The 23,964-nt window shown below is 41.5% G+C and overlaps 1 protein-coding gene across 3 annotated transcripts in view; it reads right to left on the bottom strand.

Moving 5' to 3' along the window:
• COPS3 (COP9 signalosome subunit 3) overlaps positions 1 to 23,502 on the bottom strand; it is a 33,256-nt gene extending 9,754 nt beyond the window's left edge. The window contains exons 1-8 of one of the 3 annotated variants that reach the window (XM_037068803.1): positions 23,343 to 23,502; positions 19,172 to 19,301; positions 14,572 to 14,684; positions 14,433 to 14,482; positions 12,503 to 12,595; positions 10,846 to 11,025; positions 3,846 to 3,986; positions 1,219 to 1,392 (exon numbers count right to left, since the gene is read on the bottom strand). In XM_037068803.1, coding sequence (XP_036924698.1) covers positions 1,219 to 1,392; positions 3,846 to 3,986; positions 10,846 to 11,025; positions 12,503 to 12,595; positions 14,433 to 14,482; positions 14,572 to 14,684; positions 19,172 to 19,301; positions 23,343 to 23,397 — 936 coding nt within the window. In that variant the 5' untranslated portion in view covers positions 23,398 to 23,502. Of the gene's footprint in view, positions 1 to 1,218; positions 1,393 to 3,845; positions 3,987 to 10,845; positions 11,026 to 12,502; positions 12,664 to 14,432; positions 14,483 to 14,571; positions 14,685 to 19,171; positions 19,302 to 23,342 lie in introns of those variants that run through there. The other 2 variants (XM_037068804.1, XM_037068805.1) reach the window with 2 other exon arrangements.
• Positions 23,503 to 23,964: the final 462 nt, after the last annotated feature.

The raw sequence follows: 23,964 nt of genomic DNA, 5'->3' as shown, positions 1-23,964 counted from the left end.
ATATTTTGATTCTTTTACTTGCACCTCAAGTACTAGACCCATATGGGGTATAGCTCTTTCTCAATGGCTACCTCTTGATGGTGAACCAGAAATTTCCTTAGAGTGGTGACTTTGGCACGGGAACTGAACAGAAAATTTTGAGAATTAGGGCTGCTTGTTACCTTGAGTCCCTTCGACCCAGTGTTTTTTTGGTCTATGGGTCAGTTGGTTTTTCTCTGGCTGACAGGTTACAGTCGTTTTTAATCTTTCTTGAGTCGCTTTCTCTTTATTTTCATCTTACAAATTAACTTTTTATAAATTCCCCAACTTCCTTCTGTTAGCCAGGAAGCTGTAGTTACTCCCTCTAGAGTCTTCACGAGTTTCCTTTCCTTGTTCTGCAACCACCTGCTCCCCTTCTTTCCTCTCCCCTTGCCTGGTTTCCAGCCTGCACGACAGGCCCCACTGACCACTATCTTCTCTGGCCCCTCGGACTGTCAAACCCACTATCCCTCCTACACCCTGCACCCAGAGCCCTTCCAGTAACACCCACAGCTACTCTTGCTTCTCTGCTGCTTCCCCTCAACCTGCTGCTGCCACCGGGCAGAAGGAATGCATGGAGACAGCTTCCCCAGGTTCTCCCCAGTTTCGAACCACTACCTGACCAGACCATTTCTCAGGAGAAAAACCAAACCTCTCTTTGATTACCCCATTCTCACTCAGTTTCTGATTCCTTACAGTATATGCCTTCCTAGCTCACATGGGATTTCATATTTCCTTTACACTTTTCTATAGCCAAAAACCATCCGGTTATTTTAGAACTGACTTATCTTCTACAGTTCAACTGCACTTAGCTCACTCACCTCTGGCCTCAACAGTCACGGATGTCAGAGCAACACTGTGTGCAGAGGTGAGCACAACCTGAAGCTCACAGGCTGGCCACAGGGACCACATCTGCCCTGTGAAGTCACTGCCCACCTGCCCACAGAACTGTTAGCCTCCCTCAGGCTATCTTTCTCCTACCTGTCTTCCTCTTCACCTGTTCCTCTTCTCAAAAACCCTGCTCTAGCCCTAAAAACACCAAAAGGTATCAATCAAACTTTAAGGCATTGGTTGCGAGAGCTCCGGCATAGAAACCCTGCTGCACCTCATCGCTGTGCCTGCTTCTTCCCCACTGGGAAGGAAGAGAAGGGGGGAGTCCCGGGAGTCAGGAGATGGCACCTGAGGGCAGCACTTCCTCACCTTGGTTAGCCTTTGAATATTCTTCTTGTAGAGCGAGGACAGGCACTGCTTCACCAGTCCCATGTTGTTATCACGAGTAAATGTTTCGCTGTGCTTATTTACCAGGTTGCGGAGTTCTGAGGGATTATTGGTTGAATAAACTTGTGCTAACTCATGGTAGGCATTGCTAAGTGGCTAAAAGTTTGAAGTGGGGTGGGGGGAAAGAAATCAAATTAAAATGTTAGAGGAGTAAAATTTGTATAGGAAGCAAAAGAAAACATGGCACTGTATTGTGAGCAAGTACATTCAATATCTCCGTCAGCTAACAAATTACAACTTACCCAATGAACACCAAGCGTTTTTTTAAATGATTTATTTAGAGGGAGAGGAGAAACATCCATCTGTTCTTCCATTTATTTATGTATTCATTTGTTTATTCTTGTATGTGCCTTGACCAGGGACTGAACTCACAACCTTGGCCTATTGGGACAATACTTCAACCAAGGGAGCCACCTAGCTAGGGTTCCAGATGCCTACTTTTTAAGACCAAGGAGAGAAATTCACCGTGGTGTAATTTACCGCTGAAAAAAAACTTTGTGGTACATAACAAATAACAGCAGGTGAAAGTGCACTGCATTTGGTAAAGGCATGCACAGGTTTTCTTTTTCCTATTAGTGGCTAGTTTTGGTTTGTTTTTCCTTCCCTATTGGAAAGAAGGCAGAATTTCCACCCTTCTCAACTCTTTCTTGCACTCCTAAACACACACACACCCCTCCCCATGTGCAATGGGACAATTTGCTCCTTTTGCTAAGGAAGGAAGACAGGAACAAGAGGATTAATGGTGGCTGCAGGCCTAATAAGAACCTGAGTTGCTCTAGGCATTTTCTTTTATACACATTATCCTTTATTTTAAATATAAACCTGGCTGGTGTGGCTCAGTGGATTTAGCTGGCCTGAAACCAAAGGGTCACCGGTTCATTGGATTTCCAGTCAGGGCATATGACTGGGTTTCGGGCCAGGTCCCCAGTTGGGAGTGCTTGAGACAACCACACATTGATGTTTCTGTCCCTACCTTTCTCCTCTCTAAAAATAAATCTTTAAAAACATTAAGAAATTGGGCCCTGGCTGGTGTAGCTCAGTGGATTGAGCACAAGCCTGCAAACCAGATGATCGAGGTTCGATTCCCAGTTAGGGCACATGCCTGGGTTGCAGGCCAGTGCCTGGCAGGGCCCAGTTCCCGGCAGGGCCCAGTTCCCAGCAGGGGATGCATGAGAAGCAATCATACATTGATGTTTCTCTTCCTCTCTCCTTCCCTTCCCCTCTAAAGATAAATAAATAAAATATTAAAAAAAAATAAAAATTAAAATTAAAAAAAAATAAAAACATTAAGAAATTGGGACAGTGGTCCAAAAGAATGGGGAATGGTCATGAGCATGGGCATAAATTGGATTCAAACCTATATTTCTATTCTGGAAGTCTATGCTCTTTTGACCATTTATGATATCATCATAAATAAACTACTCAACATTTATGAATTATGCCATTTTGTAAAAGCATTCCTTCTAAAACAGGGGACCCTAAAGGAACCATGGGTGTTCTCCAGAGTGATCTGAGAATGGCTGCCCTGAACCTGGCCTGTCTCTCAGTCCTCCACAGGATCTCTGTTAACGGCCTTCTGCCCAGACCCTGGTTTGTCACCAGGTAGCCTAGAGACCTGAGAACCAAAATAGGGCTCTTAGGTGAAGGACATTTGGCTTTCTCCAACAATACAACATAAATATCTCATCAGACCCAGCCAGTGTAGCTCAGTTGGTTGGAGCATCATGCCATTCACTGGAAAGTCGTAGGCTCAATTCTTGGTCAGGGCACAAACTTAGGTTACAGGCTGGATCCCCAGTTGGCATGCACGTAAGAGGCAACCGATCGCTGTTTCTCTCACATCAGTCTTTATCTCCCTCCCTCTCTGGAATCAATAAATATATAAAAATAATTTTAAAAAAATATTCTCATCAGGAAGATTTTCAAATTGATACCCTAAAAAGCTCAGTTTTGTACAGCAACAAACAGGGTAAAACTGTTATTGAAATGATTGTGACCTCATAATCTTTTGAATTTTAAAAGTTTTTAAAACCATGAACATGTCTCATGTATATTTCAAAGTATTTTGTAAAAGAGTTAATTTATTTTTTTTATGTGGTCCCAAAGCTGGGTCCTCAGCAAAAACAAAAGTCCAGTGAGCAGAACCTGTAAGTTCATACGGGAGCTCTCGTAAGATTTTCCAACACTTGGGAAATAGAGAGTTCAACAATATCAGCAATGCTTTTTCAGTATTTTCACCAAATTATAGTAAGTTTTTTAAAAAACCAAGCCTTACTGGAGATTAAATACCTAAGCTATAATTACCCAGAGAAAAACTCTGAAAACATTTCTGAGAAACAGTCTGTCCCTATTGGGTGATCAGAAGGTATATGAACTGGAGTGAAGCAGAGATTCTGCCAGAACTGCTGCTCCCAGCAGACATTTAACAAATGCCAGGTAATCTGAAGCTGTTGGGAGAGCTACCAACATGACAACATAAATTTATAGAACTATGTACCATTCCATTTTCCTTGTGGACTTAAGAAATCAGTTTTATTTTACAAACTCACCTTAATGAATCTACCCACAATTTGAGATGTATATTTTGGTAGCTGTTGTACTTTTCCAAGTAATATTAAAGAAACTAGGATATACTTTTTATATGATTCCAGCATGATATGACTGACCGCCATAGCAGGAGTAGTTATAGCCTGAACAAGAGAAGAAGGTTTCATGTGAAGTTAGCACACAACAGTAGGAAGGAACCATCACATGCATGTACTGTTTTAATTAAAAAACAGCACTTACATTAAGTGTCCTGTCTTTTAATATCTTTACTGAGATACAATTCACATACCATAAAATTCTCCCTTTTAAAGTATACAATTCAGTGGTGTTGGTATATTCAGAGCTGTGCAACTATTACCACTATCTAATTTCAGAACCTTTCCATTCCCTTGACAAAAGAAACCCACACCCATCAGCATCACTCCCCATTCCCTCCTCCCCTCAGCCCCAGGCAACTGTTACTATACTTTGTCCCTATGGACCTGCCTATTCTGGGCATTTCATGTAAATGGCATCATAAGTATGTGGCCATTTGTGACCGACCTCTTTCACCTAATATGTTTTGTAGGTTCACCTGTGTTGTAGCAATGGTACCTTATTCCATCTCATGGTTGGATAATATTTCATTGTATGGATGTGTTGTACTCATTCATACGGATGTACTCATTCCTCAGTTGATGGGCATTTGGATTATTTCAGTTTTTGGCCACGACGTGTGGACATTCATCTTTCTCTTGGGTATATATTCCTAAGAGTGGAACTGCTAGGTTACATGGTAGCTCTATGTTTAACAGTTTGAGGAACTCCCAACTCTTTTGCAAAGTGACCACACCATTTTATAATCCCATTGGCAATTATGAGGGTTCCAAATTCTCCACATCCTCACTAGTACTTACTAGTATCAGCAATCTCTTTTTAATCTCAGCCCTTCTAGGGAGTGTAGACTGGTGTGGCATAGTGGTTTGGATTTGCATTTCCTTGAGGACTAATGATGATGACTATCTTTTCATGTGCTTATTGGCCATTTGTATATTTTCTCTAGAGACATATCTATTCAAATCCATTGCTCACTTTTAAATTTTAGGGTTATTGTTGAATTGTAAGAGATCTTTGTATATCCTGGATACAAGTCTCTTACCAAAAATATAATCTGCAAATTTTTTTCCCATTCTGTGGCTGCCTTTTCACTTTCCTTCACTTGGATTTATGAAGGTTAAGAACTGAAAACCATCACACCCAATCAGCCCAATATTTCATATCACCTACGTGCCAAGCACCTACGGCACCTCTTTGAGATGACTCTACAGTCATGGTCCCACCAGCACAGAAGGGTCCCCACTGCAACACCGCTTTCACAGTGACATAACAGAGTCAACTGACAGTTCTGCCCATCAAGAACTAGTAAACTAACTAGGCTGTGTGATATGAGAAGATTAAGATGCTTTCATCTTTGCTTTACAGAATGCTGAATTTTTTTCACTAAGTATGCCCTTCTTTTGAAATTTTTTTGAAGCAGTAAAAAAATCTGTTTCACCTGAAATTAAGGTGAAACATCAATATACCATCTACAACTGCATGCATATCATTAAAAGACAGTGGCATGGGACTTCCGCCAAGATGGAGGCATAGGTGGAAACACTGTGCCTTCTCCCACAACCAAGTTTGGATACAACAAAAGTTTTGGAGAACTAACACACACCCAGAGGCCAGAAAACCGAATTATACGGAAGTCCGACAGCTACGAACCGTTCAACGAGGACGGTAAGAGGTGGAGCCAGCAGCGGAGCTGGGTCAGGCAGGGCAGAACTAGTCGGGGTGCGGAAGAGACTGACCAAGGTCACACATTCGCGCGCAGTGAGACGGACCACACAGGCCCCAGGGGGCAAACCCAGTGGTGGAGGGCTGACAGCGGTAGCACACTTGCGTGCCGAGGAGCGGGGCGCGTGGCCCTGGTGACGGTGGTGGTTGCGGTGTTGGTGGGGGTCGCGGTGGGGGTCGCGGCGGCGGTGGCGGGCGCCAGAGGGAAGCCATTGTCCCTCTTTGACCCCGCCCCCACATACAACGTCACAACCCAGAGACTCAGTTGCCCTGCTCCAGTGAAAACCTAGGGCTCCAATCCTGCTACTTAACACGCACGACCAGCCCAAAAGATGGCGCAAGAGGAACTCAAAGTCCCAGAGCCAATAACCCTAAGCGACCTGGAAATTGCCAGCCTCTCAGAAGCACAATTCAAGACACTGTTTATCAGGATGCTCACAGAACTGGTTGATTATAGTCACAAATTAGAGGAACATATGAAGGCTAAACTAATTGAAATGAAGGGAGATGTCCAGGAAACCAGTAGTGATGGAAAGGAAACTGGGACTCAAATCAATGGAATGGACCAGAAGGAAGAACAAAACATCCCACCAGAAGGGAATGGAGAAATGAGAATTCAAAAAAATGAGGAGAGGCTTAGGAACCTCCAGGACATCTTTAAACGTTCCAACATCCGGATTATAGGGGTACCAGAAGGGGGAAGGAAACAGCCACGAGTGGAAAATGTATTTGAACAAATAATAAAGAAGAACTTCCCCAGTCTGGCAAAGGAAATAGACTTCCAGGAAATCCAGGAAGCTCAGAGAGTCCCAAAGAAGTTGGACCCAAGAAGGAACACACCAAGGCACATCATCATTACATTAGCCAAGACTAAAATGAAGGAGAGAATCCTAGAAGCAGCAAGAGATAAGGGGACAGTCACCTACAAAGGAGTACCCATCAGACTGTCAGCGGATTTCTCAAAAGAGACCTTACAGGCAAGAAGGGGCTGGAAAGAAGTATTCCAAGTCATGAAATCCAAAGACCTACAGCCAAGATTGCTTTATCCAGCAAAACTTTCATTTAGAATGGAAGGACAGATAAAGTGCTTCTCAGATAAGGTCAAGTTCAAGGAGTTCATCATCACCAAGCCCTTATTATATGAAATGCTAAAGGGACTTATATAAGAAAAAGAAGATGAAAAATATGAACAGTGAAAGGACAGCAAACTCACAGTTATTAACAACCACACCTAAAACAAAAGCAAACCAAGAGGACAGCTAGATCAGGAGTGGAACCATAGAAATGAAGAACACATGGAGGGTTAGCAACAGGGGAGTGGGAGGAGGAGAAGGGGGGAGAAGGCACAGAAAATAGCATAGATGGTAGGTAGAAAATAGATAGGGGGGAGGGTGAGAATAGTGGGGAAATACAGAACCTAAAGAACTTGAGACACGTGGTTATAAACTAAGGGGGGGAGAATGGTGGGGGAGGGAGTGTGCGGGTGGAGGGGAATGAAGGGGGGGAATAGAACAACTGTAATGGTATAATCAATAAAATATATTAAAAAAAAAAAGACAGTGGCATGAAGGAGACTAACACACTAGACAATGCTTGCCATTAGTGACTAAGTACATTTTCAGGTAAAAGGCTTCCATCTATAAGTATAAAAATGTTTTTAATAGTTCAATTATGTGTGACAGAAATATTTTTCTAAGTATGTCGCATATTTTCCTGCGTCACTGCGCTGATCAGTTATTACGGTGGACTGCACAATGATACTGCATTCAGTGGTTATGAAGCATGTGTTTATCACTTCCTATAGAACTGAAATTCTTGATTGTGTACTCTTGAAGATTTTACCCGACTACACGCATCCTTTAATGACACCAGCACCTTCTGGTGACCTTTCTCGAGGTTGTCTTGGTAGTACTTGTCAATTTCCACTCACTGAGGCAACACTCAGTCATAGATGTATGCCTGTGTATTTATGTGTTAGCATTTCAACTAAAGTGTAAGCTCCTTTGAAGGCCTGAAATATCTTTTATTACTTTAACATAGACTACAACTAAAATAAGAACTAATTAACTTCTGACAAATTTATTTTAAAATGCTAGTACTAGCCAGTACAGGTAGTGTGAAAGTAGGTTTATAGCTACTTGTGTGAAAATTAATACAATAAAGTCGGGCCAAGATGGAGGCATAGGTAAGATATGCTTTGCTTCCTCGGACAACCAAAAGAAAGAAACAACTGATTTAAAAACAAAACAAAAAAAAACCATCAGAACTGCCAGAAACATCAAACTTGTAATAAAGTCAGACAACCAAGGAGTCAAATAAATATTCATCCAGACCAGTAAAAAGGATGGAGACAAAAAGCCAGGGTGGATAGGACACAGGACTGGGGTGGCTGGTAGAGCACTCGGTCCCACATTTGCATGTGGATAAACTAGGAGGAACAACTATGGAGGCAGATAGACCCCACAACCCAGGGTTCCAGAGCGGGGAAATAAAGCCTTAGAACCACTGGCTGTAAAAACCTGTGGGGGCTGTGATGGCAGGAGAAACTGCCAGTCTCTTCCATGCTGGGCGAGATCCAATCAAGCAGCACTGTTCCCTCTTGGACCCCTCCCCCACACACAGCAGGACAACACAGCATAGTGGGTTGCCTCGCCCCAGCAAACAGCTAGGGCTCCATCCCTTATAACAAAACACGTACACGGAGACAAAGAAATATGGCCCAAATGAAAGACACATCAAAACTCCACAAAAAGCCCTGGCTGGTGTGGTTCAGTGAATCGAGTGCTGGCCTGCAAGCCAAAAGGTTGCAGGTTCGATTTCCAGTCAGTGCCCATGCCTGGGTTGTGGCCAGGTCCACAGTTGAGGGTGTGTGAGAGGCAGCCAATTGATGTATCTCTTGCACATGGATGTTTATCCCCCTCTTTCTAAAAGTAAATAAGTAAAATTTTTTTTGGGGGGGAAACAAAAAAACCCTCCACAAAAACAAGTAAGCAATGAAGAGATAGCCAACCTATCAGATGCAGACTTCTAAGCACTGGTAATCAGGATGCTCACAGAAATGATTAAGTATGGCTGCAAAATGAAGGAAGAAATGAAGGCTACACAAAGTGAAATAAAGAAAAATACACAGGGAACCAACAATGAAGAGAAGGAAACCAGGTCTCAAATCAACGATTTGGAACAAAAGGAAGAATTTTAAACACCCAACTGGAACAGAATGAAGAAACGAGAATCCAAAAAAATGAGGAGAGGCGCAAGAACTTCTGGGACTTCAAACACTCCAACATCCTAATCATAGGGGTTCCAGAAGAGGAAGAGTAAGAAATTGAAAACTTACTTGAACAAATAATGAAAGAAATTTCCCTGATCTGGTAAAGGAAATAGACATACAATTCTAGGAAGCTCAGAGAGTCCTAAAGAAGTTGGACACAAAGAAGCACATGCCAAGGCACATCATAATTACATTATCCAAGATTAAAGAGAAGAGAATCTTTTTTTAAAAAGATTTTATTCATTTATCTTTAGAGAGATAGGGAAGGCGAGAAGGAGAGAAATACCAATGTGTGGTTGCCTCTCGTGGGTCCCCTGCTGGGAACTGGCCTGCAACCCAGGCATGTGCCCTGACTGGGAATCGAACCGTGATAGTGTGCTTCGCAGGCCCGCGCTCAATCCACTGAGCTACACCAGCCAGGGTTAGAAGAGAATCTTAAAAGCAGCAAGAGAAAAGGAGACAGATACCTACAAAGGAGTTCTCATAAGATTATCAGCTAATTTCTTAAAAGAAACCTTGCAGGCAAGAAGGGGCTGGAAAGAAGTATTCAAAGTCATGAAAGGCAAGGACCTACATCCAAGATTACTCTATCTAGCAAAGTTATAATTTAGAATGGAAAGGCAGATATAGTGCTTCTCAGATAAGGTAAAATTGAAGGAGTTCATCATCACCAAACCTTTATTATATGAAATGTTAAAGGGACTCATCTAAGAAAAAGAAGATCAAAACTATGAACAGTAAAATGACAACAAACTGACAACTATCAACTGAATCTAAAAACAAAAACTAAGCAAACAACTAGAACAGGAACAGAAGCACAGAAATGGAGATCACATGGAGAGTTATCAATGGGGGGGTGGGGGGGGAGAATGGGGGGAAAAGGTACAGGGAATAAGAAGCATAAATAGTAGCCCTGGCTGGTGTAGCTCAGTGGATCGAGCACGGGCCTGCGAAGCAGACGATCGCGGTTTGATTCCCAGTCAGGGCACATGCCAGGGGTGCAGGCCAGTTCCCAGCGGGGGACGCACAAGAGGCAACCATACATTGATATTTCTCTCCCTCTCTCCTTTCCTTCCTCTCTAAAGATAAATAAATAAATAATAAAAAAGGAAGCATAAATAGTAGGTACAAAATAGACAGGAGGACGTTAAGAATAGTATGGGAAATGGAGAAGCCAAAGAACTTATACGTGAGACCCATGCACATGAACTAAGGGAGGAATGCTGGAGGGAAGGAAGGTATCAGGAAGAGGGGGACAAAGGAGAGAAAAAAGAATGGGACAACTGAAATAGCATAATCAATAAAATATACTTTAAAACTTTAAAAAAAGAAAATATAATAATTAAAAAATAGATCAACTGTGTTTTGTGTACTCACAACAGCAAACCTACTTTTGCCCCACCCATGTTATAGATCTCATTTTCAAACTCTAAGTAAACCTTCATAATATTATATCAAATTATGTAATATATCCTGTTACATACCAGAGGCCATTACACAGACACAGACAACGATGGGAGGGACTTTTAACTGTGTACTACTTAATATCCTTTGAATTTGATTGAACCCTAAGAATGTTTTATTTATTAAAATAAAATGTAACAGTTGAATCTCTTCCCTGAATGCAAAGGAAGCTATAAAGGTCAAGAGATATACAGGACTTAACCCAAATCAGAGAGGGTAGAAGTGGCAAAGCCCAGGTTAGACCCCAGTCATAGTGTTCATCCCTCTACTGCTCCTGCCCTTCAACTTTGGGAGCAGACTATCGCCATTCACATGGCCACAGAGAAATAGTCTTTGAAAGAACTTGCACCTGAAGCTCAGAGACCTCAACTCCATCAGCTCCAGTTGTGCACGACTTTGATCACAAAAGTTCAAAGCAACTTTAGGGGCATTTAGAGAGATAAGATTACCTGTTCATAAAAGTAGAGTGCTCTTTCAAAGTTCTTCAGCCCAGTATAGATCATCCCTCCATAATAATAGTAACATAAAAAGTGCTTTGCATCGTAGGCCCCATTCTCTTTACAAATATCCATCATGTCCACATCAAGATATGGAAGAGCAGGCTTAAAGCATTTTGCCAGCAAACAAAGCTATAAAAAATGCATTAAATTGTCATTTTAATTATACTCTGGCAAGCTTTGGAAGGAGCAAATTCACAGATTCCAGAAAGTTCCAGAAATTATTGTTATACATTTTTACCTTTATTTTATTGATTAAAATGGTCTGCATGTCCAACATACTACTCCATTCTCTAAAGCATTCAAAATAAATTAGCATTTCTTTGTAAAAGACTGACTAATCATGAGAACAAGTACTCCACAGATGAATTCAACTAACACTTAATTTACCTAGCACCCATTCTGTTTACAGATACACACACTTAAGTCCTTTTTCTCTTTGCTGAACTAGTGGACTAGAAATAGATCAACACTGTGTGATTAAAAATGGAAGTTTTTTCTTTGATTATACTTTTTCAATTTCTAAATCCTTTAGGTAAGTGTAGGGAATAGTATAACAAAAAAGCAAGCATAGCCCTGGCTGGGTAGCTCAGCTGGTTGGAGCATTGTCCTGATACATCAAGGTTGCAGGTTCAATCCTCAGTCAAGGCATGTATAAGAATCCACCAATTAATGCACAGATAAGTGGAGTGACAAACTGATGTTTTTCTCTTAAAAAGAAAAAAGGCAAGCATATGGCAACATTTGGTATGTGGATGATGGTAACATAGGTAAAAACTCTCTGAGCTGTATATTTATTATCAGAGCAGTTTATGAAGAACTTCAATCACAAAATTTTTTTCAAAGGATGAAAAATAAAGAAAAAAGGGAAAAGGCATATCTTCATTGAAACTAGAACATGTGTTTGAAATCATCTACATATCTTGTTATGCTTTAAGGAAGCAATCCAAATGCCCTATAGGAACTGGTCAAACACGTATTATGGAATACTCAGCAGCTATAAGGCACTGATATGGAATCATCGTCAAAATACATTAATTAGAAAAAAAGCAAGGTATATAAAAATTCATACAGATTATTACTATTTATATAAAGAGAGAAAATATAGGCATATTTGCTTATACATCCACAAACTACCTTTGGAAGGAAAAACGAGAAACTGCTGACCCAGATTTCCTTTGAGATGTGGCGAGTGAGGCAGGGCAGCAGGGAGACTTTGTTAGATATCCACCTTTTGCCTGCCTGATTTTGAATCATGTACAATAAAATAAATTTATAACATTTCAAGGTGTAAAAAGTTACATGTGTCTATTTTCAGATTCCAAGATTCCTCAAAAAAGAAAATAACTTAAAATTTTTTTAATGTCACAAGCATCAATAAGCATCAATAACTCTGTTCCACTCACATCACAAGCTTACTGGGAGAGCACAGTTTGTATCCAGGAGCTGCTGAAAATTCCTTTATTAGAGAACAGATGTACGTGTATATTCCAACTCCTAGGACCTATCAATCTCCACCAAACTGCCTTCATTGATCTAATCTGATGTTAAGCAAAGCCACATTCAACCTCCCAACTCTGATTCGGTCTATCACTCATTGGCTGCTCACCTGGCAGAGGTCGGCATGTATTGAGGTCAGCTGGTTTGTATTCATCTGCATCTTGTCTATGGCTTGCTTAAGGATGCCAATGCCTCGCAGGGGCTGTCAGAAATGACATCTCTTTCAGATAAGTTCTCAAAGATGGCAGCACATTGGATCTTATGTTGTCACTTACAAATAAAAAATAACACTAATTGATAGGTTCCTTTAAATAACAACATGAGGTTTCCATACTCTTTCAGGACTGTCCCAATTCAGTCAGAAAATGTTTTCTTAAGCCGTTTCTTGTGACATTTAGAGTAATTCAGCACCACTGTCTAAATCATGAAGCTTTTGGCCCTGGCCAGGCAGCTCAGTTTGTTAGAGCAGCAGCCTGATATGCCAAGGTTGTGGGTTCAATCCCAGGTCAGTCAGGACACATACAAGAATCAACCAATGAATGCATCAATAAGTGGTACAACAAATCAATTAAAAAAATTCTCAATAAAAAAAAAGGTTTTTTACAATGAAGAAAATAATCAAAAGCAGTATTACTTTCCCAACAGTTTATTATATTTACATCTAAACAAATAAAAAAATCCAAATTATTTACAACAGATGCAATCTAATCCGATGCTCAATAAACTTAATTGTGTTTAAGGGGGCTGGCATTTTCCCTTAGGGCAGTCTAGGTATCATCTGCAAATGCTCTCCAACAACATCGTCTCTTCCCTGACGATACATTACTACTGAAACAGATACCACAAGTTACAAATGGACCATTTCCTGCCCTGATTATTAATAAAAAGGACCAAGTGTCAAGTGATAGACAGTCAGTTTCTGATCAGGAGATGTGACTCTAAAACAGCTGAATAACTTGGATATAAAGTATAGCACAGGAAATGGAGTAGCCAAAGAGCTCATACAAATGACCCGTGGACATGAGCAAAGGTGTGGTGATTACCTGAGGGAGTAGGGGTGCTGGGTAGAGAGAGCCAATGGAGAAAAATTGGGACAACTGTAATAGCATAATCAATAAAGTGTAATTCAAAAAGTAAATAAATAAAATAGCTGAATAACTACATGGTTTTTTCAGTAAAGATTTGTTGACTTTTTTTAACCTATCTCTTTCAAACCACAATTCATTCAGTATTCTTATAAAATACCAACTGGTTCTTTTGGTTTTCAGTCTCCTCCAAACCACTAGTTTTAAAGTTCAATTTCAAATAAAAAAGAAACACCCAAATCATAACATGTTAATATCACAAAAATTAAAGACCAAAAACTGTTCCAGATTAAAGGAAACAAAAGTTGTGTTACCCATGAACTGAGATTTTTTTTTGTTACAAAAAATTAGCAAAACAACTGGAAAAATCTGAATGATCAGCAGATTGTTAAAGGAGTCTATCAACATTCATCTCCTGATGCTGAACTTTGTATATGTAAAAGAATGTCCTATTTTCTAGAAAATACTCATTGAAGTATTTAGGATAAGGGGCATCATATCTGCAATTTACTTTCCAACAGCTCAGAAAAAAAAGGAGAGAAGGATAAGCAAGTGTGGTAAAATGTTAATTACCTAGAGAATCTAGGTGAAGGGTATATGGGAATTGTTTATATTATTCTTACAACTCTTTGTAAAGCTAAATTTATGTCATAATTAAAAGTTCAAAAAGTTTTAAAACACACCCTGGCATATTACAACGTGAAGGACACCAGAACAGTAGTTTTAGGAACAGTCACAGCCCCGCAGGCTCCCTGAGGCACTCCTCTTCCCTGTCCCCAGTCCTCACCTGCAGCAGGGACTAGCTGTCCTTACAGCGAAGCGGGTGAGTACTCTGAAGTGACCATATACCTAGTGTTCGGATGCTTGGTACTAATCTGAAACTTTAACAAATTAGTTCACTGTATTTGGTAGATATTACGATAGTACTACAAATACTTTAATAACATCGCTTACCTGTTTTCTTTCCATAAGGGCATTTGTTAGCTGATGGCAAAGCCCAGCAACTAGATACAATAACAAAATATTAAAAATATAAATGACAAGACAGACAAAATACATTCAATGGAAAATAACAAAATGTGATTTAGCTTACAAGTGTCTGTTGCATATCGAATGTGCTCCCCATTACAAGTACTGATAAAAAGCTGAACCTGTGAGAATAATGTTTCGAAGTCAGGAACACTGGGCATAGAAAACTTCACAAATCTAGAATAAAGAGAAAGAATCCATTTATCTTGATGTTTCACAGGGTGAAAACATAGAAGCAACCAAGGCCAGGAGTCCATCCAACAATGAGTCCCAGCATTTAAAAAAATTAAGAAACAGAGTCTCTGAGATTCTCCTGACCTGGTTTTCTGAACAATCACAACAGACACACAAAAAGAAGTTAAGAAAAATATTCTTAAAAAGAAACAGCCTTCAAAAAAGAAAATTCCCTTAAATAAGGCCAAGTATTAGGTCATCCTAATACTTGTGAAAGAACTGAACATAAACTTTTAAGCAGAAATTTTTCAAAATATTTTTATTTGAGCTCCAATGTGGTCAGGACTGTATCACTCAGTTTAAAAGCTAGTTGTTGCTTTTTCCTGCTCTTAAAACAATAGGCTGACTGGGCACTAGAGCTCCAGGCCACATAGCAAGACACTGACAGTTATTCAAGTTAAAAATGCTGCTGGCCAGGACTCCGGAGATGCCGTGGTCCATCCGGAAGAAAAAACAATCTGATGAACAGGACAGGAAGAATTAGCAGTGCTGAGAAGAGAGAGGCCTCATATGATCCATCCTGAGTCACTTGGCAGATGGTGCCTTTCAACTGTCCACAATGAATGCTCTGAGAGGGGGTTAAAGACAGGTTTGGGGGAAGAAACCACACAAGCTACCACCACTCAGGCATTACTTACAAGTAAATTTAAAGCTGTTTTCTTTTTAAAAAAAAAAGTTGAAACTAATTTCAAAAAGGTAAATGGAATGGGTGTTTTTGCCTCATCACGATTTCTCCTACATCTTTCAATTTGTACTTCCAGCTACATAGTAATAATCAACTAAGTGTCACCATACACCTATCACTGCACTTTCCAGTTGTCAAATGTGCCTAAAACAATCTCATTTGGGCTTCACAATAAGCCTGTAATGCATTGTGATTCCATGTTATAAATAAAAATATGAAGCAAAGGGCCACATACCTCATAATGGAAGAACATAATTTAAATCCAGGGTACTCAGAAATAAGTTCAGGGTTCTTTCTAGGTTTCCTTTTACTGATACACATTAGTAGAACACCTTACAGATTCAAAATGCTTTCATGAATATTATGTATATATCTCAGTATATATATATATATGGACAAAAGTAGGTTAGTAATAACACAATAATAAAATAATAATAAGGATAAACTGTGTTTTCACTCACAACTGCAAAACTGCTTCTGCCCACCCGTTTGTACATGTGAATTTATGTGTAGAAAACATACTGCTACCTGTTCTTTTAATCAGCAAACATGCCGTAGAAATTGTTACTAGCCTGCACCATCCAACAGAACTTTCTGCAATGACACAAATGTTCTACATCTGCCCTAACAGAGGAGCTCCTGAGTATTTGAAATGTGGCTAGTACAACTGAGGAAAAGAATCTTTAACTCTTTAAAACGAATTTACATTTAAATAGCCTTATATAGCTAGTGGCTACGGTAAGGCAGAGCAAAGCTCCAGTGGGGGCCAACATTTTGGCATCTTTGCACCACACTGGATAAAGAAGAGTTGTCTTGGGCCACTCGTTAAATACACGGTGACAGGTAATCACAAAAACACCTCATAATGTTTTAAGTAAATTTACATATTGGGCTGCATTCACAGCTGGGGCTGCATGTGGCCCAAGGGGCACAGGTTAAACACCTCTGCCACCCTTTCATTCTGACAAAGTTTCTTCTCTAAACTGTATTCTTGACCTCTATCTTTGTCTCTGGAGTCCCAGTGCAAGTAAAGTCTGACCCTCGCTCTACAATTTCTCAGTTTATTTATATTATTGCAACTCTCATGAAACCATAATATTGCAATTTTAATATTAAAATATCAAGAGGAATATAATTCTATTGCTGGGTGCACAGAGTTACAAGGAGCTCAAACTGAAATAAGGTCTATTTAATTTGGTCTCAAACAGTGTAAACTTGTTAGAAGAGAATTCAAAGCAATGCTGCTATTGACCACTGGTAAGCTCACTCAATATATTCCACCATGCCCTGTTTTGTCACTCTTCCCTATTTTTAATTTATTTTTAGAGAGAGGGAAAGGGAAGGAGCTCATATGCACTGTGACCAGGGATTGAACCTGCAACCAAGGCATGTGCCCTAACCAGGAATCAAACCAGTGACCCTTCGCTTTGTGGAACAATGCACAACCAACTAAGCCACACCGGCCAGGGCTTCCCTATTTTATATCCAAGTTAGAAAATATGGACTTCCTGTTGGAAGTGGAAGGTGGAAACACTGTGCCTCCTCGAGCAACCAAGTATAAAGACAACAAAGTTTTAGTGACAAAAACACAGCCAAACACAGAAAATTGAATTGTACAGAAGTCCGACAACAACGACCATTCAGCCAGACCAGTAAGAGGGGCGGAGTAGAGCGGGATCGGGAAGGAAAACGAGGCCGGACCAACCCAGGCTTGCAGGCGGCTGTTGGCAGATCCCAGGTGTGGGGTGGCAACAGACAGACCCAGTGAAGGCGCAAGGCGGCTGGCTGACAGCGGTCACACATTCGAATGCAGATAAACCAAGTGAAGGAGGGAGCAGTGAGACAGACCGCTCAGGCTAGGGTCCTAGAGACGGGAATTAGAGCCTGAAAGCACCAATTGGAAAGACTTTCTGGGTCCAGGTGCTGGGAGAGGCTCCCAGGCTCACAGAGAGTTTGCTGGAGAGACCCGCAGGGTCCTGGAGGGTGCACAGGCCCACAAACCCAGGAGCCAGCACCGGGGGGCCAGTTTGCTTGCAGGAACAACAAAGGGGACTGAAATCTGAGAGAGAGTGTGGAATAAACGCCATTGCCCCTTTCTGACCCCGTCCCCACATACAGCATCATAGCCCTGCGACTGGGTCACCCAACCCTGGTGAACACCTAAGGCTCCACCCCTTATACGTAACAGGCATGAACAGATCAAAACATTATGGTTCAAGAACAGCTCAAAGTCCCAGAGCCAATAATTCTAAGCGACCAAGAAATAGCCAACCTATCACATGCACAGTTCAAAATACTGGTGATCAGGATGCTCACAGAACTGGTTGATTTTAGTCACAAATTAGAGGAACAAATGAAGGATAAATTAATTGAAATGAAAGGAAATACACAGGAAACCAATAGTGATGGAAAGAAAACTGGGACTCAAATCAAGGGAGTGGACCAGAAGGAAGAAAAAAAAATGACCAAACAGAAAAGAATGAAGAAACAAGAATTCGAAAAAATGAGGAGAGGCTTAGGAACCTCCAGGACATCTTTAAAGGTTCCAACATCCAGATTATAGGGTACCAGAAAGGGAAAAGAAACAGCCACAACTGGAAAACATATTTGAACAAATAATAAAGGAGAACTTCCCCAATCTGGCAAAGGAAATAGACTTCCAGGAAATCCAGGAACCTCAGAGAGTACCAAACAAGTTGGATCCAAGAAGGAACACACCAAGGCACATTATAATTACATTAGCCAAGATTAAAATGAAGGAGAGAATCCTAGAAGCAGCAAGAGATAAGGGGACAGTCACCTACAAAGGAGTTCCCATCAGACTATTAGCTGATTTTTCAAAAGAGACCTTACAGGCAATAAGGGGCTGGAAGGAAGTATTCCAAGTCATGAACTCCAAAGACCTACATCCAAGATTGCTCTATCCAGCAAAGCTTTCATTTAGAATGGAAGGGCAGATAAAGTGCTTCTCAGGTAAGGTGAAGTTCAAGGAGTTCATTATCACCAAGCCCTTATCATATGAAATGTTAAAGGGACTTATCTAAGAAAAAGAAGATAAAAAATATGAACAGTGAAAGGACAGCAAACTCACAGTTATTAACAACCACACCTAAAAAAAAGCAATCTAAGAGGACAGCTAGATCAGGAGTGGAACCATAGAAATGGAGATAACATGGAGGGTTAGCAACACGGGAGTGGGGGGAGGATAAGTGAGGTGAAGGTACAGAGAATAAGTAGCACAGATGGTAGGTAGAAAATAGACGGGGGGAGGGCAAGAATAGTATGGGAAATATAGAACCTAAAGAACTTGTGACACATGGACATAAAGGGGGGAATGATGGGGAAGGGGTGAGCAGGGTGGAGGGGAATGAAGGGGGGTAAATAGGACAACTAATGGCATGATCAATAAAATACATTAAAAAAAAGAAAATGTGAACAATCTGATGGACTATATAAATAAAAGTGTTCACAAAAATACAAACTACAGTGCCCACAATTGAGATGACCACTTGTTTTTTAAAATAAATTTCAAAATTTGTATAAATATAAACAAGTTTAAATAATAAAACAAGAAAACCTAATAAGCAATGATTAGCTGGAATAACTAAAATGTAATACTACGAGATGACTTTAGTTGTACAAAAGAGGTCAATGTTGTTTACATGGTTTATTTCCTACACCAAAAACATAAAGTCAGAAAGTGTTCAGTTTCAGACAGAACAAAACCATAAGAGATGTCCCTTACAAAACAGCAAGGACGCCCAAGGAGTGCTCCTGTACATCCAGAGCCCCAAGCACAGTGTCCAGATGGGATAAGTTCTTTGCAAGGAGTTCCCCACTCTTGTTGATCAGTTCACAAAGCTGAGTCATTTGCCCTGGAAAACAGGAATAACACTATGTCACTCAGTTATAGCACTAACCAAGCTAAAGGAAGCATAACCAGATTTCATACCTCAGAGCAAGAAATACAGTGATCCCTCACCTATTGTGGGAGCTATGTTCCAGAGACCCCCACAATAGGTAAAAATCCACAATTAGCGGCATTATATTTATTTTATTATTTCTATATATTTTAAGGTTTTATAAACTTTTCCCACACTCCTATAAACCTTTCCCACTCTCTTATTAATCTTTCCCACACTCTTATAAACACTTCGTATGTTCTTAAACACTTTCTACACTCTTAAACCTACGTAATTTTAACAACATATAAAATTCTATATGGGTACTCACCAGTGAAGTATACAGTTGTTCCTGGCTGTATCGCGGTTCACTTACTGCAGCTTCACTCTATCGCGGGTTCCCGCAATACAGTGAAGCCGCAATAAGTGAACGGCGATACAGCCAGGGACAACTGTACCTAAAGATGACTTCTTCTATCTCCTTCATTTCAGATGAGGACCAAGAAGGACCAGAAGTGAAATGACCCCACCCAGACTCAAAACTCAAGTCTCCCATATCCCTCTAGCCTTTGAAAGTTTCTCCTTTTCCTACATTCCCTTTTCTGGTCCCCCAAGCCAGAACTATGCACACACTATCACTACCACTCTCAGCTCCCTCTCTGTATCTAGAATGTCACCAAAGATGATTTCATTTTACTTCCTAAGTCTCTCAGCACCATTTCTCTCTCCCCTGCCTTATCATTTCTTATCTAAATTACATCACAAATCTTTTCAATGTCCACTCTTTCCTCCAACCCCTACTCTACATCAGTACCTACGTGATCCTTCTAAAATGCAAAATTCAATCAAATTACTCCAATGGCTTTAAGAAGTCCAAATGCGCCCTGGCGGGGTAGCTCAGGTGGTTAGGGCATCATCCTGATACACCAAGGTTGTGGGTCTAACCTCTGGTCAAGGCACATATAAGAAGCAACCAATGAATGCATAAATAAGTGGAACAACAAATCAATGTTTCTCTCTTTCAAATGAAGAAGGAGAAGGAGGAAGGGGAGGAGGAGGGGGGAGAAGGAGGAGGAAGAGGAGGAGGAAGAAGAAATTAAAAGAAGTCCAAATGTCTCAGCCCAGTAACTGGTTCCTGTGCCTTGCCACCCTAGCCTCATCCTGCTACTTGCCTTTATGAACTTCCTCTTTGGTCACATCAAACTCAAAATCCAATCAGTATTCTATATCCTTTCACCTTTATGCTTCTATGCATGTGATCTTTCCCCACATCCTCCACTACCTGACTTGTATGATTTGCTCAACAGTCTGCCTGGTCTCCCGTGGACCTTCACCTACCCACTCCTCTCATGACTATCTTGGCTGGATATCTGTCTTTTCTACCACCTGGGATGTGGTGATTAGGTAAGTCCACATAAACTCAGGTGGAGGGAGTCTCATTTCTCCAGCCTCATAATACATGGCTTACTCAGCAGCCCATCAATCAACAAGCAGAGTCTCCTAGGACCCATTCTTCTTTCCCTTATACCACAACACCATGACAGCTAAAGTATGGAATCTAATTAGGCCTAAATTGGTACTCTGAAGTAGACTTACCGATTTTAATAGTTTATTCTAATAATAAATACTATGGCCACACTCTGTACTCTCATATCCCCCTAGCTGTGATTCTGGTGGGAGTGGAAGGTATATACAAGCCCTTGGGCATCAATCTCTTAAACTTCCTCCTTCAACAGTCCCTTTTACACTTTGAACTTCGAACTACTCATACCAGCTATTTCTATTTGTGACTGGGTGCTTTTTCCTTATTAAAAATGACTTAAGTAATATATCATTATTTTTAGGGCCATAAGACACACTGGACCATAAGACACAACTAGGTTTTAGAGTAGGAAAATCGGAAAAAATTGAAGTAAAAAAATGCAGTAAAATATTTAATAACCTGTGACCCAGCTCCACCGCTGCGCCTCCCCACAGTGAGCCAGGTAAGCTGCATTCGGACTATATGCACCCCATTTAGTCCCAAATGGGGGGAGTGAGTCTTTTAGTCCAAAACATATGGTAATGCTTAAAATCCAAGTGACTGTGGCTAGGAACTTTAGTAATTTAATTTCTGAGACTTCTATTTTAATATTTATAAATTTGATGATTTTACCAAAAATGAAGGAAATGTTTCATTATTATCACATGCATTGCAAAACAAGAATAAAAAAATCCATGATCATATTAGATATGATTTTTCAAGACAATAATACAAGTTGAACTGGGAAATAGCATTTCACTATCATTTTATTAAAGACTCACTGATAAGTATGAAATACGCAGCCTCTTCCAGTTAAATGCCCCCCTTTAAACCCACTACTCTAAATATGTTTACAATGATTTGAAACACCCAGAAACAAGCATTTCACTCCAATATTTTTCTCCCCAATTATATAATCAATGCTGAGCTGAGACTTAAAAGCCAGGTCACCATGAAATCCTAAGATTAACTACTGCAGGGCCAAGGGGAAGGGTCAAAAGTAAGCTTAAGTGTCACAGGGCACATCTGCAATGAATCCCACCAGGGCTATGGCCAGTGAAATTTCCTCTAATCAGGGAAGGCTGGAAATTATGTTATTCTCTTCATGGAAGGTCCATGTTTATAAATTTTGAACAAGAACGGAGAAAACACTCACAAACGTGTACTATAATGTGAAGGTGAGGTGCAGAAACCAAGGGCAGTAAAAGTGTATCTATATCCGCCTGGCAGACTGTTCCTAAAGTCGTGTCTGGCACACAGCATGTACACAGAGCTTTCAAGCAAGTGATCCCTCCCGAGGCTCAACAGCGCTAATTCCATCTTGTTAATGAAACCTAAGAAATTAAGTGGCTTGCCCATGAAGTGACTGAGACAGGATTCCAACCCAAATCTTCTAAGCATACTACATCCCAGAAAATAGAACTGTTTGTGTCACAAATGAATAAATGAACAGGTTCTTCACTCATAATACGGGGTGAAAGTCTATGCTTTACCCGTGAACCTAATTTCTATCAAAGATAAGGAAAATAAGGCAGCAATATTTCATCAGGCAGGTCTTCCTAACTAGATCCTTGAGCCTCACAACAGCAGTGAGGTGGGGAAAAATGGAGACTGATGGTGACTGTCCAAGGTCACGCAGCTCCTAGAACTTAGAATTAATGACGGTTGACAATTGCTAACTGTACTTATCGCACTCTGCATATAATAGGCACTGTTCCAGGGCTTTTACATGGTTTCTCTCATTCAATCCTATCAGCTCCACGAAGCATGGACTTGTTTTTGTTTTACAGACGAAGAAACAGGATGGATAAATGTAACTTCACAGCCAGCAGCTAATGACTTTAATTGTCAGTCCGGAGCCTACTGAGTCATGAGATGAATGAACCAAACTGCATGAAAATTAAAAGCAAAGTAAAAATGGTCAAAGCCGCACCCCTAGAAACCGGCGTCCAACGAGCGAAGGCTCCTGTACGTCCTGCAGGACTAAACTAGGCACGGGCGGCAGCCGAGGGGCCGCCAAGCAGAGCCTCTGAGCCAAGGAGCCCAGAAAAGGTTTGCCTGACGCTCGCTGCCCGCGGCCTGGCACGGAGGCGCCGCGGGGACCGGCGGCCAGGACACCAATCACCGCGGGTGAAGGGAGCCCACGGGACCAGGGGCGCTCGCGAAGGTGTCCGACGTAAGTCACCGGCCCCCAAATGTCAAGCGAGGCTTCTGAGGGTGGGTAGGAGGGGCCCGGAGGGCCCCGGGAGTAGAGGCGGCTGCTTTGCCAAGCGCAAGGCCTGGCGGGAGGGAGCTACAGAGCCAGAGAGCGTGAGGGGGCTGCTTCCACTCCGCCGCACCCGGCGCGCTGGATCCCGCCCTGGCCTAAGCGCCACAGCGAGCCCGGCCCCGGAGACCAGGCTCGACACTGCCAGCGCAGTCCCGCCGCTCCCACTGGTGGCTGGGGAGACAGGCCCGTCCCCGCGGCCCGGAGGGCCGGCCCAGGGCCTCACCTTGAGCCGAGAGCTGCCGGACACTGTTCACGAACTGCTCCAGGGCAGAGGCCATGTTTCCCCTGGGCGACCTGACTACCAGAGCCAGCTCGCGCGGGAAAAGGTGTCCGCTTCAGGAGGTGGGGCGCCGAGGATCCACAGAGGCCTCACGAGCGGCCAACGTCACTTCCGCTGTTCAAGCACCGCGAGATTTCACCCACCTGGGAACCGGTTACTGTTACCCTGGAAACAGTTCTGCTGCTTTCCATAGTCGGAAGTTAGCTTTCCTTCTTTCATTTCGTGCACTTGGGAAGTCCCTTTATTTAATGGGGACGGTGGGCAAAGGAAGAAAGTGAATTCATGATCTGGCACATATTTTCCGGATTTTGCTAGAAATGGCCGTCCGTTTTTTTTTCTTGGCAAAATCATTCAGGTCCCGCTTAACAGCTACTGGCATGAATCCTGCGAGGTAGTAAAACTTAGACACTGGAGAAAGGCAGGCAACCTGCGTTCACATCACTTTCCCACCACTTAGTAGCTACTAAGTGGTGGGAAATCATTTTGGACTACTTATTTGACAATCCTCCATCTGATTTTCCCCACCTGTAAAATTCTTACAATAACCTCAACCACCTAAAAACAC

The sequence above is a fragment of the Sturnira hondurensis genome, unplaced genomic scaffold (genome assembly GCF_014824575.4).
Source record: "Sturnira hondurensis isolate 20B ecotype Veracruz unplaced genomic scaffold, ASM1482457v3 Scaffold0018097, whole genome shotgun sequence".
In the NCBI taxonomy this organism is placed as follows: Eukaryota; Metazoa; Chordata; class Mammalia; order Chiroptera; family Phyllostomidae; genus Sturnira; species Sturnira hondurensis.
Note: the sequence above shows the minus strand (reverse complement) of the source record. Positions and strands in the feature narration are given on the sequence as shown.